Source organism: Podarcis cretensis, assembly GCF_951804945.1.
Source record: "Podarcis cretensis genome assembly, chromosome: 8".
Lineage (NCBI taxonomy): Eukaryota > Metazoa > Chordata > Lepidosauria > Squamata > Lacertidae > Podarcis > Podarcis cretensis.
The window spans coordinates 10,974,162-10,988,070 of NC_137177.1; the positions used below are offsets into that span (position 1 = coordinate 10,974,162).

General features: G+C 44.2%; 1 protein-coding gene across 2 annotated transcripts in view; it reads right to left on the reverse strand.

Moving 5' to 3' along the window:
• Positions 1–13,909, reverse strand: part of MEGF8 (multiple EGF like domains 8) — a 65,552-nt gene that overhangs the window by 36,755 nt on the left and 14,888 nt on the right. For both annotated transcript variants that reach the window (XM_079985254.1, XM_079985253.1), the window contains exons 12-18: positions 13,667–13,774; positions 12,923–13,070; positions 11,984–12,147; positions 10,451–10,642; positions 5,219–5,419; positions 3,375–3,614; positions 1,381–1,499 (exon numbers count right to left, since the gene is read on the reverse strand). In XM_079985254.1, the coding sequence (XP_079841380.1) occupies positions 1,381–1,499; positions 3,375–3,614; positions 5,219–5,419; positions 10,451–10,642; positions 11,984–12,147; positions 12,923–13,070; positions 13,667–13,774 (1,172 nt within the window). The remainder of the gene's footprint in view (positions 1–1,380; positions 1,500–3,374; positions 3,615–5,218; positions 5,420–10,450; positions 10,643–11,983; positions 12,148–12,922; positions 13,071–13,666; positions 13,775–13,909) is intronic.

Sequence of the window (13,909 nt, forward strand, 5' to 3'; positions counted from 1 at the left end):
TGGGATTTTTAATATGAGCAATTTGTGACCATTAATGTAAGAAATCCAGCAATGGAAAATTTCTGTGGTGTCCCCTTAAGGCCCTAAGCATGTGCTTACTTTGCGTAATGGTTAATCCACCCCTGGTGTCCCCACCTCCTGATCCCCCCCCCCCCGTGCTGCCGCTGCTTGAACCAGGGCTTACCAGGTCCAGGCTGTGCTAAGAACCCAGCATCTTTGATTCCTGCACTGCAGGGGGTCAGACTAGATGACCGCCAGGGTCCCTTCCACTTCTACAATTCTATGATCTCAGGCTTCTTGAGGATAAGACAGTGCTGCTGCTTCCCCACTGGCGAAGAACGGGCATTAGATGCTGGATCAGAGTGAGTTTTCTGACCTGAGCAACCAGTAAAGGGAAAGGTAAAGGGACCCCTGACCATTGGGTTCAGTCGTGACCGACCCTGGGGTTGCGGCGCTCATCTTGCTTTATTGGCCAAGGGAGCCGGCGTACAGCTTCCGGGTCATGTGGCCAGCATGACTAAGCCGCTTCTGGTGAACCAGAGCAGCGCATGGAAACGCCATTTACCTTCCCGCCGGAGTGGTACCTATTTATCTACTTGCACTTTGACGTGCTTTTGAACTGCTAGGTTGGCAGGAGCAGGGACCAAGCAACGGGAGCTCACCCCGTCACAGGGATTCGAACCGCCGACCTTCTGATTAGCAAGTCCTAGGCTCTGTGGTTTGACCTACAGCGCCACCCGCGTCCCAGGTAAAGGTAAAAGGTAAAGGTACCCCTGCCCGTACGGGCCAGTCTTGACAGACTCTGGGGTTGTGCGCCCATCTCACTTAAGAGGCCAGGGGCCAGCGCTGTCCGGAGACACTTCCGGGTCACGTGGCCAGCGTGACATCGCTGCTCTGGCGAGCCAGAGCCGCACACGGAAACGCCGTTTACCTTCCCGCTGGTAAGCGGTCCCTATTTATCTACTTGCACCCGGAGGTGCTTTCGAACTGCTAGGTTGGCAGGCGCTGGGACCAAGCAGCGGGAGCGCACCCCGCCGCAGGGATTCGAACCGCCGACCTTTCGATCGGCAAGTCCTAGGTGCTGAGGCTTTAACCCACAGCGCCACCTGTGTCCCACCCGCGTCCCAGAGGACTCCCCAAATACTTCCAAGCTTCCCTTTTCTAGTTTTCCCTGTTGCCTTCTTCCCTGCAAGGCCACATGTCTCCCATCTGCTGGCTGGCCCCTCAGCCCCAGCCACGGACTGCCCCTCGCTCTCCTGACCTGGCTCTTGTCCACTTCTGTTTGTGGCCTTCGTGCTTGGGAGGGCAGAGTCTGACTGAGGTTCCTTTCCACCACAGCCTTATCCCAAACCTTCCCGCCGCCCCCCCTGGCTCACTCACTGGTTGCAGAGTTTGGGGCAGTCCTTCGGAGAGCGGATCGCACTGGGGAGGCGGCCCCGGCGGCTGCAGAGAAAATCCCCCTTCTTGCTGCTGTTCACTTGCCACTCGCAGAACGGGTCCTGGAGCAGGGGAATGAAAGAGAAAGCATGGGGCTCGCATCCAAACGAGTGCCAAGTCTCTCATTCCGAGAGACTTATTCAACAGAAAATAATATTCAGAGTCCACTGGACTCCAGCAAAACTATACCAGAAGAAAATAACAAGAGCAGACAACTGCTGGAGATGTAGGAGTAAAAATTTGAAGTTGGTACATATGATGATTAACTGCCTGATGATAAGATCATTTTGGTGTGAGGTGAGGATATTTATAGTAAGAGTAATAAAAAGAAATTGTTATTTAGGGGAACTGAATTTAATTCTAAATTATATTCCGGAAACATGGGAGATTTCAAGGGGTGAAAAAAAATGGGTGTACCATGCTATATTAGAAGCAAAAAAAAATTATTTTGATGAATTAGAAGAGATTCCAATTGAGCACATGGATTGATAATATGGACAGATTAGCTACATATGAACGAATTGCATGTCGATGCAAATTAAGAATGGATAAATACAGTATGAAGAAATCTGGAATGAATATTGAAGCGCTAAGGCGGATAGTGGTGGGAAGTGAGGGGAGGAGAGAGAGGCGGGGAAATATTGTTTAAAAGGTGCAGTCAGAGGTATATCAGTGTATTTAAATCTGAATTGTCAAACTGCGTTATTATTGTTATTATGGTTTTTGTTGTAGTGTCTTTTGCGGTTGTTGTTTGTATCGAAAAAATGATTAATTTTTGTAAAAAAAATAAAATAATCTCTCATTCCGTAAGTGCAAGGATTTACACTGGTGCAAGAGAACTCTCCCCCATTCTAATTCTAAAATCAAGAAAATTGGGTTTTTAATATTTAAATTAGATTTTTTAAAATAAAATGCTTTTGGAGAAAAAATCTTTCTAAAGATAGTTTTCTATTTAAGTTACATTATAGTCCAAAGGCTATTCATCAGGAAATAAGGATTTGTTTTAAGTTTTTTCATGTGTGCCACAACTCAGCCTAAGGTGTTTTTTTTAAAAAAAAAAGTTTAACCACATCAGTTAACAAACATGGATATATATGCTATAATGTTATTGTTTTAGTTAAATAAATTGTTTAAACTGTTATTAAGGAAATGATTGTTTTTCTCCTTCTAATAAAGTATAGCAGAAAAGTTGTCCAAATATAAACAGTTAACTTATTAAACCTCACAATAATGTTATAATTATCTATGTATTTCTAATAGTGTAACCAAATCAGTAATTTTTGATATAATTGTAAAACCTACTCTGAAAATTCATTATTCCAAAAATGAAACCTTCATCTGGTTGCAAATATTAAAGATTATACCAGAAAGAATGAGTCTTTCGTGATTTAAATCAATTTGATTTAAATCAAATCCACCCTGTTTGAATTATGATGAACAAAAGGAATTTAGAGATTGTCATTATGATATAAAAGAGAGAAGATAGGGAGCAGGAACAGCCGGGGATAAAAAAAAACCATGGAAAACAGAGTGGGAAGTCAACAGAAGTAAAGATAGATTTTTATGTATTGGGGTGTGTATGTGAAATTTAATAAAATATAAATGGGGGGGAGAAAGAAAGAAAGAAAGAAAGAAAGAAAGAAAGAAAGAAAGAAAGGAAGGAAGGAAGGAAGGGTCTCTGATGTAACCGCTACAATGCAGTGTCAACAATCCATCTCCATCGCTCCTATGCCTTTAAGATTTTATCCCTCAGAAGAGAAATGGGTTTCATTGACAACAACCTACCCCAGGCAGATCAGACCCATCGTTCTCCGTGCGCAGATATTGTTGAAAATGCAATGGTCTTGCCTGCTGCACTGATCTGCACCTGCCTCCCCCTCTCCAAAAAAGACTCTGCCCCAAGGAACACACAAACCCACAAGCCATATCCCTCTCACTTTGCTGCAGGCGTGGCAGTCTCGGTAGTCCTCGCATAGGATGCAGTTGCCAGGGGCCAGGATGAGGCGCATGCTGCCAGCGCCACAGCCGCCGGCATCGTCCTTATGCGCCAGCCGACGGTGGCAGGTGGCACTGACCGGGCACCAGCCACAACCCTGGTCGGCCAGGCAAGCCAGGCAGGAGCGGTAGGTGGCGCACAGCTCTGAGCGATAAGGCTCCAGGAAGAAGTAAGAGATCTCCTGGCAGGTAAAGACAGGTGTGAGAAGAGAAACAAAGATAAGCATCACCTGGTATAAACATCACTGCATCTCTCTGTGTCGGAGGGGATGCAGCGAGCGAGGTCCACTTCCTTTATCTCTATTTCATTTCTTAAAATTTATATATATATATATTTATAATATTTATTAAAAAAAATTAAAACAATAAAAAGCATACATAATAACATAGTATTTTCCAATATCCACATTTCATTCTCATCCTAGGACTTCCTCACACCTCTTGTTCCTGCATTCTAAACTCATAAATTTTGCTGGCAAATTATTAAGATGATTCCATTCATATAATATAATTTCCCAAGATTAAATCTCAAATTTTGGAATTTAAAATCACTCTTTTAGAGATTTAATTATAAAATACTATTTAACCAAAATTTATCTTTTCTTCCAATTACACTTAAGTTTGTATTCTTTATAACTAATTTGTTGAAGCCATATTATTACTAATCTTACATCTTTCTTAACATTCATACAATTTACAATATTTTTGTAGATAATCCTTAAATTTCTTCCAGTCCTCCTCCACCAGTTCTTCTCCCAGGTCCATTTCTTAAAATTTATATACCACTTGATTGTTTAAGAAACAAACCAACCTCAAAGCAGCTTACAAGAAGAAAACATGGAAATAACCAGTAAAAAACAAGAATTGTAAAGCTTCAAAAAATCATTAACATCTTGATGTTAGCATTAAGATAAATTCAACAGTGTAAATAAGTTTTGATGGATGTAATAACGGAATACTGAATGGTTTGGTTTATACAAAATATGCAGGGATTTATGTTACGCAAAATGAATCAAAGAAAAAATGTTTTACTATGTACTGAAATGTATGTGTTCAATTTTTAGAAAACTTAATAAAAAATATGATTAAAATTAACTAATATCAGCGGTATACTAAAAAAATGTCAACATTCTACATGTCTGCCTAGACAAAAATGTTTCGGCAGGTGCAGGAAAGAGCACAGCTTGTGTCAGTTGGCAGGGAGTTCCAAAGTGCCACACTAAAAAAAAAAGCCCATGGGAAGCCCAAAAGCACAAGAGCCTTTGTGTTCCTCCCAACTCCTCCTGTTCCTCCCCAACAACTGGTATTCAGAAGCACGACTGCCCCAGCCTGCAGATATCCTTCGCTCCCTCGCATTCTGTTCCTCTCAGATCCTGAATATTCCTCAAAAGCTGCTGAACCTCCTCCCTTTTCAATGGCAGCAGTCTGCGCTCGCAGCAACGTGAACCAGAAAGCAGTGGGTTTTGCGCTTGACGTCCCTGAAGACGAGCGAGGCTGCGGACCTCTCCCCACGGAAGAAGAAGAGTTTGGATTTGATATCCCGCTTTATCACTACCCGAAGGAGTCTCAAAGTGGCTAACATTCTCCTTTCCCTTCCTCCCCCACAACAAACACTCTGTGAGGTGAGTGGGGCTGAGAGACTTCAGAGAAGTGTGACTGGCCCAAGGTCACCCACCAGCTGCATGTGGAGGAGCAGGGAATCGAACCCGGTTCCCCAGATTACGAGTCTACCACTCTTGACCACTACACCACACTGGCTCTCTCACGGACAGGGTGAGATACTCACGCTGCCCCCAGGCACTCCTGTGCGATCCCACGTGAGGGTCAGCTCGCTCGTCTGCCCGTTGCCGGAGTTGTTGAGGTGGCCTTCGACCAGGACAGTGTACTTATTGCCCCTCTCGGTGCTGGGGAAGAGGCGCTCGGCCCCGGGGCGCTGCAGTAGCCGCTTCTCTTTTTCCTGCTGCACTGCCCAGCGGCCCACCTCCTCCTGAAAGGGAAGGCGGGAGGGCTAGGAAGAGCAACTTCTGCAGCCTAGAGTGGCCTTCTAAGCGAGTCAGAAGTTAACTTGTAAAGCCAAGGCAGCTTTACAAAGATCCACTTACTTATTTACTTGCTCGCCTGCCTTTAAGGGTAAGAGTCTCCTGCAGGTGAGCTGGTCTCCCCCACCACCACCCCTTTAAAAAGTAAAGGTACCCCTGCCCATACGGGCCAGTCTTGACAGACTCTGGGGTTGTGCGCCCATCTCACTTAAGAGGCCAGGGGCCAGCGCTGTCCGGAGACACTTCCGGGTCACGTGGCCAGCGTGACATCGCTGCTCTGGCGAGCCAGAGCCGCACATGGAAACGCCGTTTACCTTCCCGCCGGTAAGCGGTCCCTATTTATCTACTTGCACCCGGAGGTGCTTTCGAACTGCTAGGTTGGCAGGCGCTGGGACCGAGCAGCGGGAGCGCACCCCGCCGCAGGGATTCGAACCGCCGACCTTTCGATCGGCAAGCCCTAGGCGCTGAGGCTTTAACCCACAGCGCCACCTGCGTCCCACCACCCCTTTACTCTCCTTTTAAAAAAGGGGGTTTCTGGTGACTGGGCCGCTGCCTATGTTTGATTATGGTCACCAAATGCTATGAATCGGAACAGCCCACGGACAGAAGCTGTTCTTTACCCTGTTGGCGCTTCTATATCTTCTGCTTGAGGACAGGAGATCAAGAAAGTGCCGGCCAGGGTGTGAATCATCCCTGAGAATTTTCCTCACTCTCCTGAGGCAACGTTCTTCCGCGATCATCCAGTGGATTTACAGGACCGCCCATAATATCTTGTGCTGTATTCACCACCCTCTGTAGGCACTTCCTATCAGTTGATGTCAAACGTACCACACCGTGATGCAGTATGAAAGGACACTTTCTATTGTGGACCAGTAGAAGGAGATCATCAAATGTCGATTGACATCATTCTTTCGCAATACTCTGAGGAGATGGAGTCTCTTTTGGGCTTTCTTAACCTCTCTCTCTCTCTTATCAAACCTTTATTAGGCATTATGCAGGTAAAACCATAAAAGGAAAATAACATATAAAAACCTTGAGATATATATAAAAAGGCAGGAGTTGGCTACATACAAATATAAATATATACATATAGAATCAGTGGTTTTCCTTGTTAACCTGCTCCTTGGAGGACTGCTGCCAAAAACTCGGCTACCCCCGCCGTTACCCTTTGGTCAGCGTCGGATAGGTAGAGTCCCACACGTTCAGCTTGCTGGGGTTCCAGACCACCCGAAAGGGGGGACAGCACGCGTTGACGGAGCGTACTGTACAATGGGCAATGAAAGAGGATATGCTCTACAGTGTCCGGGACATTCATAGAACATCTGCAGAATCTCTTGCTTCTGGGAATGTTTTGATATCTTCCCCAGACAAATGCTGAGGGAAAAACATTCAAACGGGCCAGCATAAAAGCCCTACGTTGGGCTGGGATTATTAATTTAGAGACGTAATTGGCTCTGCAATCTAAGATATTTAAATCGTAGAATCTGGGGGAGCAAATTTTGTTTACAGCTGCCATAATATTTTGTCTCTCGACATCCTTTAGTCTAGTTAGGATATTATGGAGAATATATTGCTCATTAGAATTGTACAGGAGCTCCAGCTCGATGCCTAAAGATTCAATTTTTTTTTCAAGGTGCTGATACCATCTTGATTTATAAGGGTCTTTGAGCAAATCAGCGAGCAGACTTGATGGAGGGCAGCGAAAATGGCAGCGTAACCAATACTTTATTGAGGTGGACCATGCCCAGTATTCCATTGTGTGTATGCCTATTTCTGCACACATTGTTTCATATTTGATCATAAGAGGGAGTCCAAGAATACGTCTCAAAAAGCTGGAGTGAATCTTTTTTATATCACTGTTATATGCTTGGACCCATAGCGGGATACCATAGAATATCTGGGATTGCACTTTTGCTTGAAATATCTGATTGGCCGCAGGAATAAATTGATTACCTTTCTGATAATAAAAACGGGCAACTGCTGATGAGATGCACTTTGCCTGTTTTATGGCATTTGTGCGATGGGTTGCCCACCCTAAGTTGCTCTGGAATAAGATTCCCAGATATCTATGGATTTTCACTTGTTGGATTTCTTGCCCTCTTATTTTCCATTTCTCTAATTTCCAACCATTCGAGAAGACCAAAATTTTTGTCTTCTCATAATTTATAGAGAGTTTGTTACATTCGCAGTAAAGGATCAGTGAAGATATAAGACGTTTCAGACCCAAGCTCGTTAGTGATAGTAAGACAGCATCGTCTGCGTATAATAAGAGAGGAACTGGTTTCTGATTGAGTTTAGGGGCATGTGATTCTATTTTTTGAAGGTAATCTGGCAAGTCTGATAAAAATAAATTAAATAGAAAGGGGGCAAGAATACACCCTTGTTTTACCCCTTTCGAGTTTGGGATGTCTGAGGAGAGGTGACCTTTGGTGTTAAGTTTGACTTGACAGGTATTGGAAGAATGTAGATTTTGCATTAGAATCAATAAGCGCTGATCAATTTTTAATTCTGTGAGTTTCCTCCACAACTTTGGGCGGTCAATTGAGTCGAATGCACCACGAAAATCTACAAAAGCAGCGTATATCTTAGATTGCCTTTGGGATCTGTATTTTTCAACCAGATGCATAAGTGTAAGACAGTGGTCTAGAGTAGAGCAACCTTTGGAGAAACCTATTTGTTCTTTCCCTGGTAAATTTAGATTTTTCATCCAGGTAAGAAGTTTAGATAAGAGGTGCTTAGCGTAGATTTTCCCTATCACTGATAGTAGGCTTATCGGTCTATAATTCCTTGGTTCTTTTGGGTCGCCATTTTTAAAGATTGGAATAATTATTGATCTTAACCATATCTCAGGTATGGTCCCATATTTATCTATAAGAGTAAACAATTGAGCTAAAGGTTCTGCCCACCAATCTATATAGGTCTTAAATAGTTCTATTGGTAGACCGTCTGGCCCAGGAGATTTCCCCGATTTGAAGTTTTTAACTATCTCTCTAATTTCCTCTTCCTCTACCCTTGGCCACTCCTGGAGTTTATTAATTTTATTTTTAATGGTTTCATTTCCTTTAAGTTCACCGTGTAGATTGTTAAATACAGATGTAAAGTATTGGGACCATTTGGATTCTGCAATTGGTGGCAGAGTTAGTTGATTTTCGGCTTTCAGTCCTCCGTACACTAGGCTCCAGAACGCTTTGTTGTTTTTACTCTGAATTGAGTCGAATAGTTGTAGCCATTTTTGGGTTGCGTATTTCTGTTTCTTTTCGGCCAGAATATAATGGTATTTTCTTTTTTCATCAAGATAAGAGGGCTCTAGTTTAGTGCGATTATTTTTAAATGTTTGGCGCAGTTTTCTTTTTAGCTGGAAACATTCATCATCAAACCAAGGGCTAGCGCTATATTTAAGTTCCCAAACTTTAGGTGGAGTACTAAGCTCTATAAGCATTTGGAAGATTTCATTATAAATTTTAGGAATATCACAGTAGGAATTAGTGGTCTTTAAGTTGAATAATACTTGTTTTCTCAGGTTAGCTGTAAGTTTATGCCCCACTTCTGCACTCATTTCCTGGGACCATTTTAATTGGGTCATTTGTTTGTATTGAGAAGGTTCTATGATATTGTGCTTAGTTATTTTGGTTTCGTCCTTTAAGCTAATAGACAGCAATAATGGCTGATGATCGCTTTCAGTGCGCGTTCCAATTTTGAGGTCCATGATCGAATTTATAATATTATAAGGGACAAGAATATAGTCGATGACACTGCATCCTCGGGGGGAGAAGTATGTAAACTCCCCGCTTCTATCGCCATTTGTTGAACCGTTCACAATCTGCAAATTAAAGTTGTTACATAATTCAAGTAGGCGTAAGCCTTCGTTGTTAACAACCCTGTCTCTGGAGAATCGTCCTATTTTCAGGGCATGTGCGATATCATTATCAGTATTCCAATTTAGTTTGCTACATAGTTGTTCATTGTTGGTTCCCACTCTGGCATTAAAATCACCTGCTATTATCAGTGAGGCATTTGGGTATTTATCGGACAGATTTTCTATATAAAAGGTTAGTTGTGACCAATTTTCACTGCTGATGTTGTTTTTGGTTGGGGGGATATAGACATTTACAAGTAGCAAAGAGTCTTTTTTTTGGGTTAAAAGTAGAGCTTGTGCAAGTGGTAAACATATTTCTAGTTGCTTGATTTCAAACCCTAAGTTGTCTTTGATCATACAACAGAACCCTGCTTTCGGCCGGCCCTTCGTGTTTGTTTTCAATGCGGGTTTCGTATAGGAGATGAATCCGTTAATTTTAATATCTCTAGTTGACCATGTTTCTTGTAGGAGTATTAGTTCAAAATCCTTAAAGAAGTTCATTAGGTCTGGGTCTCCGTCTTTGTTTCCCCACCCTGCGATATTCCAGGACAACAGGCGTAGGATCCGTTTTTGGGTTGGTGGCTGGTTGACAGCATTTAGTCATTCTAGTTCTGTCATTAAGTCCAGCGAGGAATTTTTTCTTGTGCAGATACAGCCATTTGTCGCTGCTTTCGGTGGGGGACGTAATGGTGGATCTTTTAGATTCTTTTTTAAAGTGCGGGAAATTAGAATTTCCTCCCTTTCTTGATTTTCTTCCTTAACTGTTCCTTGTTCCTGAGAGATTTCTGTGGTTGGTGGGCTATTATGGACAGTAGGACTGTTTTTAGTCTCTACTTCCATTTCTTTGGCCTCATTAGGCTTTCTTAACCACCTTGGTTGTATTGATTTTCCAAGTAAGGCCTCCACTGAGATAAACTCCTAGTAATTTAAAGGAAGAGACTCTCTCCACACAGCCCTCCCCGATGTACAGTGGGGCTAGTACTCCTCTCTCCCTCCGAAAGTCCAACACCATCTCCTTTGTCTTGCTGATATTAAGATATATATATTCTGTACCCTGCGGCACCTTATCTCCCTGTCGTATGCTTCAAACCCAAGTTCTGCCCCCTGACTGTTGTACCCTTACCAGCTCAGATGCTCCAGGGGCCCGGGCCAGCTTGGCAATCACAAAGAGGCGCTGGATGCGTGCCCAGATTGAGATGTCTTCGGCAGGTCCGGAGCTGCTGACCAGCGGGTGAATGAAGCCCTTGTAGACCAGCGAGACGTCCATCTCCGTGCTGGGGTTGAGGGTGATCGTGGTGCTGCGGACGATGGAGACCTAGGCAGAGGACAGTTGTCACAGGCTGATCTCCTGCAGAGTCCAGGGCAGGGCAAGACCACCTTGAGACGGCTGGTCTCCCTGCCACTTCTCCCTACTGCATCCCCCACTTGGCACCACTCAGGCCATCAGTTCAATAGCCACTGCATACTCAGACAAAGTTGGGGGAAATGGCAAATTAGGGCGTTATTAAATTACTGTTTCGGGGAAAGAAAGAAGAGGGTTTGCTCTTCAGACAGGGCAAGAGAAAAGGCAAAACAGTGCCCCAGAGTCCCATCCAGACCAGGCAGTCAAGAAGGGTTACTGTAGTCGATGTTATCGAAAGCTGCTGAGAGGTCCAGAGGAACCAACACTGTCCCTGCCCAGCTCCCAGCTTTATGTAATCTGCCAGAGACTTAATGGCATTAAGAGACTTAGCATGATGGTTAAGAGCGTTGGACTAGGACCCAGGAGACCAGGGTTCAAACCCTCTCTCAGCCGTGATGTTCACAGGGTAACCTTGGGCCTGCCGCTGTCTCTCAGTCTCACCTACCTCGCAGGGTTGTGTTAGGATAAAATGGGGAGGGGGTGAACCATATATGACACCATATATGGGGATATAAACGCAGTCATAAATGAAAAATAAAATATCTGTGGCATCCAACTTCCTGAAGAATTGTGGGGAAAGATGTGTAAATCAATCAATCAATCAATCAATCAGTCAACAAATTGGACATTATTTTATTTCATATTTTTTCTTCCCAAGTGTATCATAATTTTTTTAATTAAAAAAACCATATTTTGTATAGGTTACTTTTCTGAATGTTTTAATTACAAATAACCTATTATGGAGTCGAGTTAAATTGCACATTGCACTGTATTCAGATCATGGCCCTCCCATGTGATGGATGTGTGTGTCTTTTAATGAACACAGCAGAGTGAAAATTATGAGTCATTGCAGGGAGGGAGAGGGGGGTGTTGTGTATGAACTTAATAGCGTTTAGCTTACTTTTTAGTTGCTATCTTGTTAATATCGTGTTACAGATTATAAATGCCTTGTTGATTTGTTAATCGCATGGTACGACTTACGCTGTAATTGTGATGTTTAGCTTATATTCTAATTGCCTGTTTGTTAATTGTGTTTTATAGACTGCAATTGGTTTACAGACGATTTGTTAATTATATTATATGATTTATGCTGTACTTGTGATGTTATGCTTTATGTTATTTATTGCTTGCAACCTGCTGTGGGATTCATTTGACTGGAAAGCAGCAAAGAAATGCAACCGATCGATCAATCAATCAATCAGCTGACTGTGTTTATAAATCTGGGGAACCACTCTTGCCATGCCGCTCCTTTACCTTATCAGGCTGGGAATCATTGCGCGGCTGCTGGTAGGTGATGAGGTGGAGGCCGGGGAGGAAGTTTTCATGCTGACATTGTGCCAAGGAAGTGACAAAGAAGGGCTGAGGACCCCACCAGCCATACGTCCCAGAGATTTTCCCCACCTGGCACCTGCCCTGCTCTGTGGAGGAAAAGGAAACAGAAGTGTCAGAGAGTGGATTTCTTCAACACACGGTTTCTGTTGAAATATGAAAGGCACCAGCTCCTTAAGACACACCTGCTTGGACAAGCATTCTCCTGATCTGAATCTCCTGTTTTAATTTTTGATTTTTACTGCTATGCGGCTTTAATGGGCTTGTTTATTATGCATTTCAATTACAGACGTTTCAGCGTTTCGAATAAATTGCTTCAGGGTGTATTTAAATAATATTATTATTAAGAGCATTTGCAACCCATTCTTCAGCCAAAAAGAGTCTCAAAGTCCCTCGTTAAGAGAAGACGGTTCCTGCCTGCAAGCTTACGGTCCTTTAAAGAAAGGCACACAAGGGGAAAAGAAATGGAGGGAAGAGGAAAAAATAAAACTCAAGCGTCCCAGCTCTTAAACAGAGGTTCTTATAATGCCCAGCTGCAACAGTTCAGAGGTAGGTGGTGCCTGCCTAATGGAGTTTCCGTCAGCAAAGTAGATGAAGTGAGTCCCTGCTTCCCATTCTCCCTCACTGAGGCAGTGAACTGCCTTGGTTTTCCTTCTTGAAATTAAGTGTGGTATACATTTTCTGTTATTTATTATTATTTTTAATCTCTTTTAAAACAACAATGATGAATACAGTGTTCATTCCCAAGCTTGTGGCGAGCCTGTAGCCCCAAAAGAGCAGTGTTCGTAATGTCACTTTAAGAAGTGTGCCTCGTAAACGCGGGTTTGTGGCAACAGACAGAATAGCCCAGCTTGGCTCACTTACCTGAGAGAGGCATGCAGGTCTCGTTCTGCACACACCAGCCAAAGGGTCCCGGGGCACGAGGCAGAGAAGCGTTGGTGCCGCCGAAAGCCAGGCAGGACTGGCAGTCAACTAAGAGGCGGGCCAAGCCCAGGCAGCCAGTATTGGGGCACTGAGGAGAAGGAGGGGGAAGACACTAATGAGCCCTAAAATCTTGCACTCCCAGTAGCCAGCATGGTGCGCTACAGATGTTGTCAAATTACAACTCCCACCATCTCACAGTCGACAACCAGTGAGATTTCACAATCCTGTCCATGCGCAGCTACTCATTTCTGGATCATCACCCCCCCACACACCCCCAGAGTGAAAGGTAAAAAAAGGGTAAAGGACCCCTGGACGGTTAAGTCCAGTCAAAGGTGACTATGGGGTTGTGATGCTCATCTCGCTTTCAGGCCGAGGGAGCCAGTGTTTGTCCACAGACAGCTTTCTAGGTCATGTGGCCAGCAGGACTAAACCGCTTCTGGCACAACAGGACACCGTGACGGAAACCAGAGCGCACAGAAACGCTGTTTACCTTCCCGCCACAGTGATACCTATTTATCTACTTGCACTGGCATGCTTTCGAACTGCTAGGTTGGCAGGAGCAGGGACCGAGCAATGGGAGCTCACTCCATCACAGGGATTTGAACCGTCGACCTTCCAATTGGCAAGCCCAAGAGATGTGGGTGGTGCTGTGGTCTAAACCGCTGAACCACCCAAGTTACTCACAGTGCTGTGGGGCTGGGTACTCTGGCAGCCTCTCATACACCAGGCACATTCTGGGTCCTTGGCGCACGTGGTTTTTTCAGTGTAAATGGAGCAGTAGTCCAAGTGGTACTGAGGCCGTGGGGGGAGAAGCAAAGGTGTGGGTCAGTGTCCCCTCAAGTCAGTCCTGCATCCAGAAAGGCACTCAGAGAGGCTGCCTTACAAAGTGCCCCACACCACACCCTGCCCCCCAGCAGAATGCAAAGA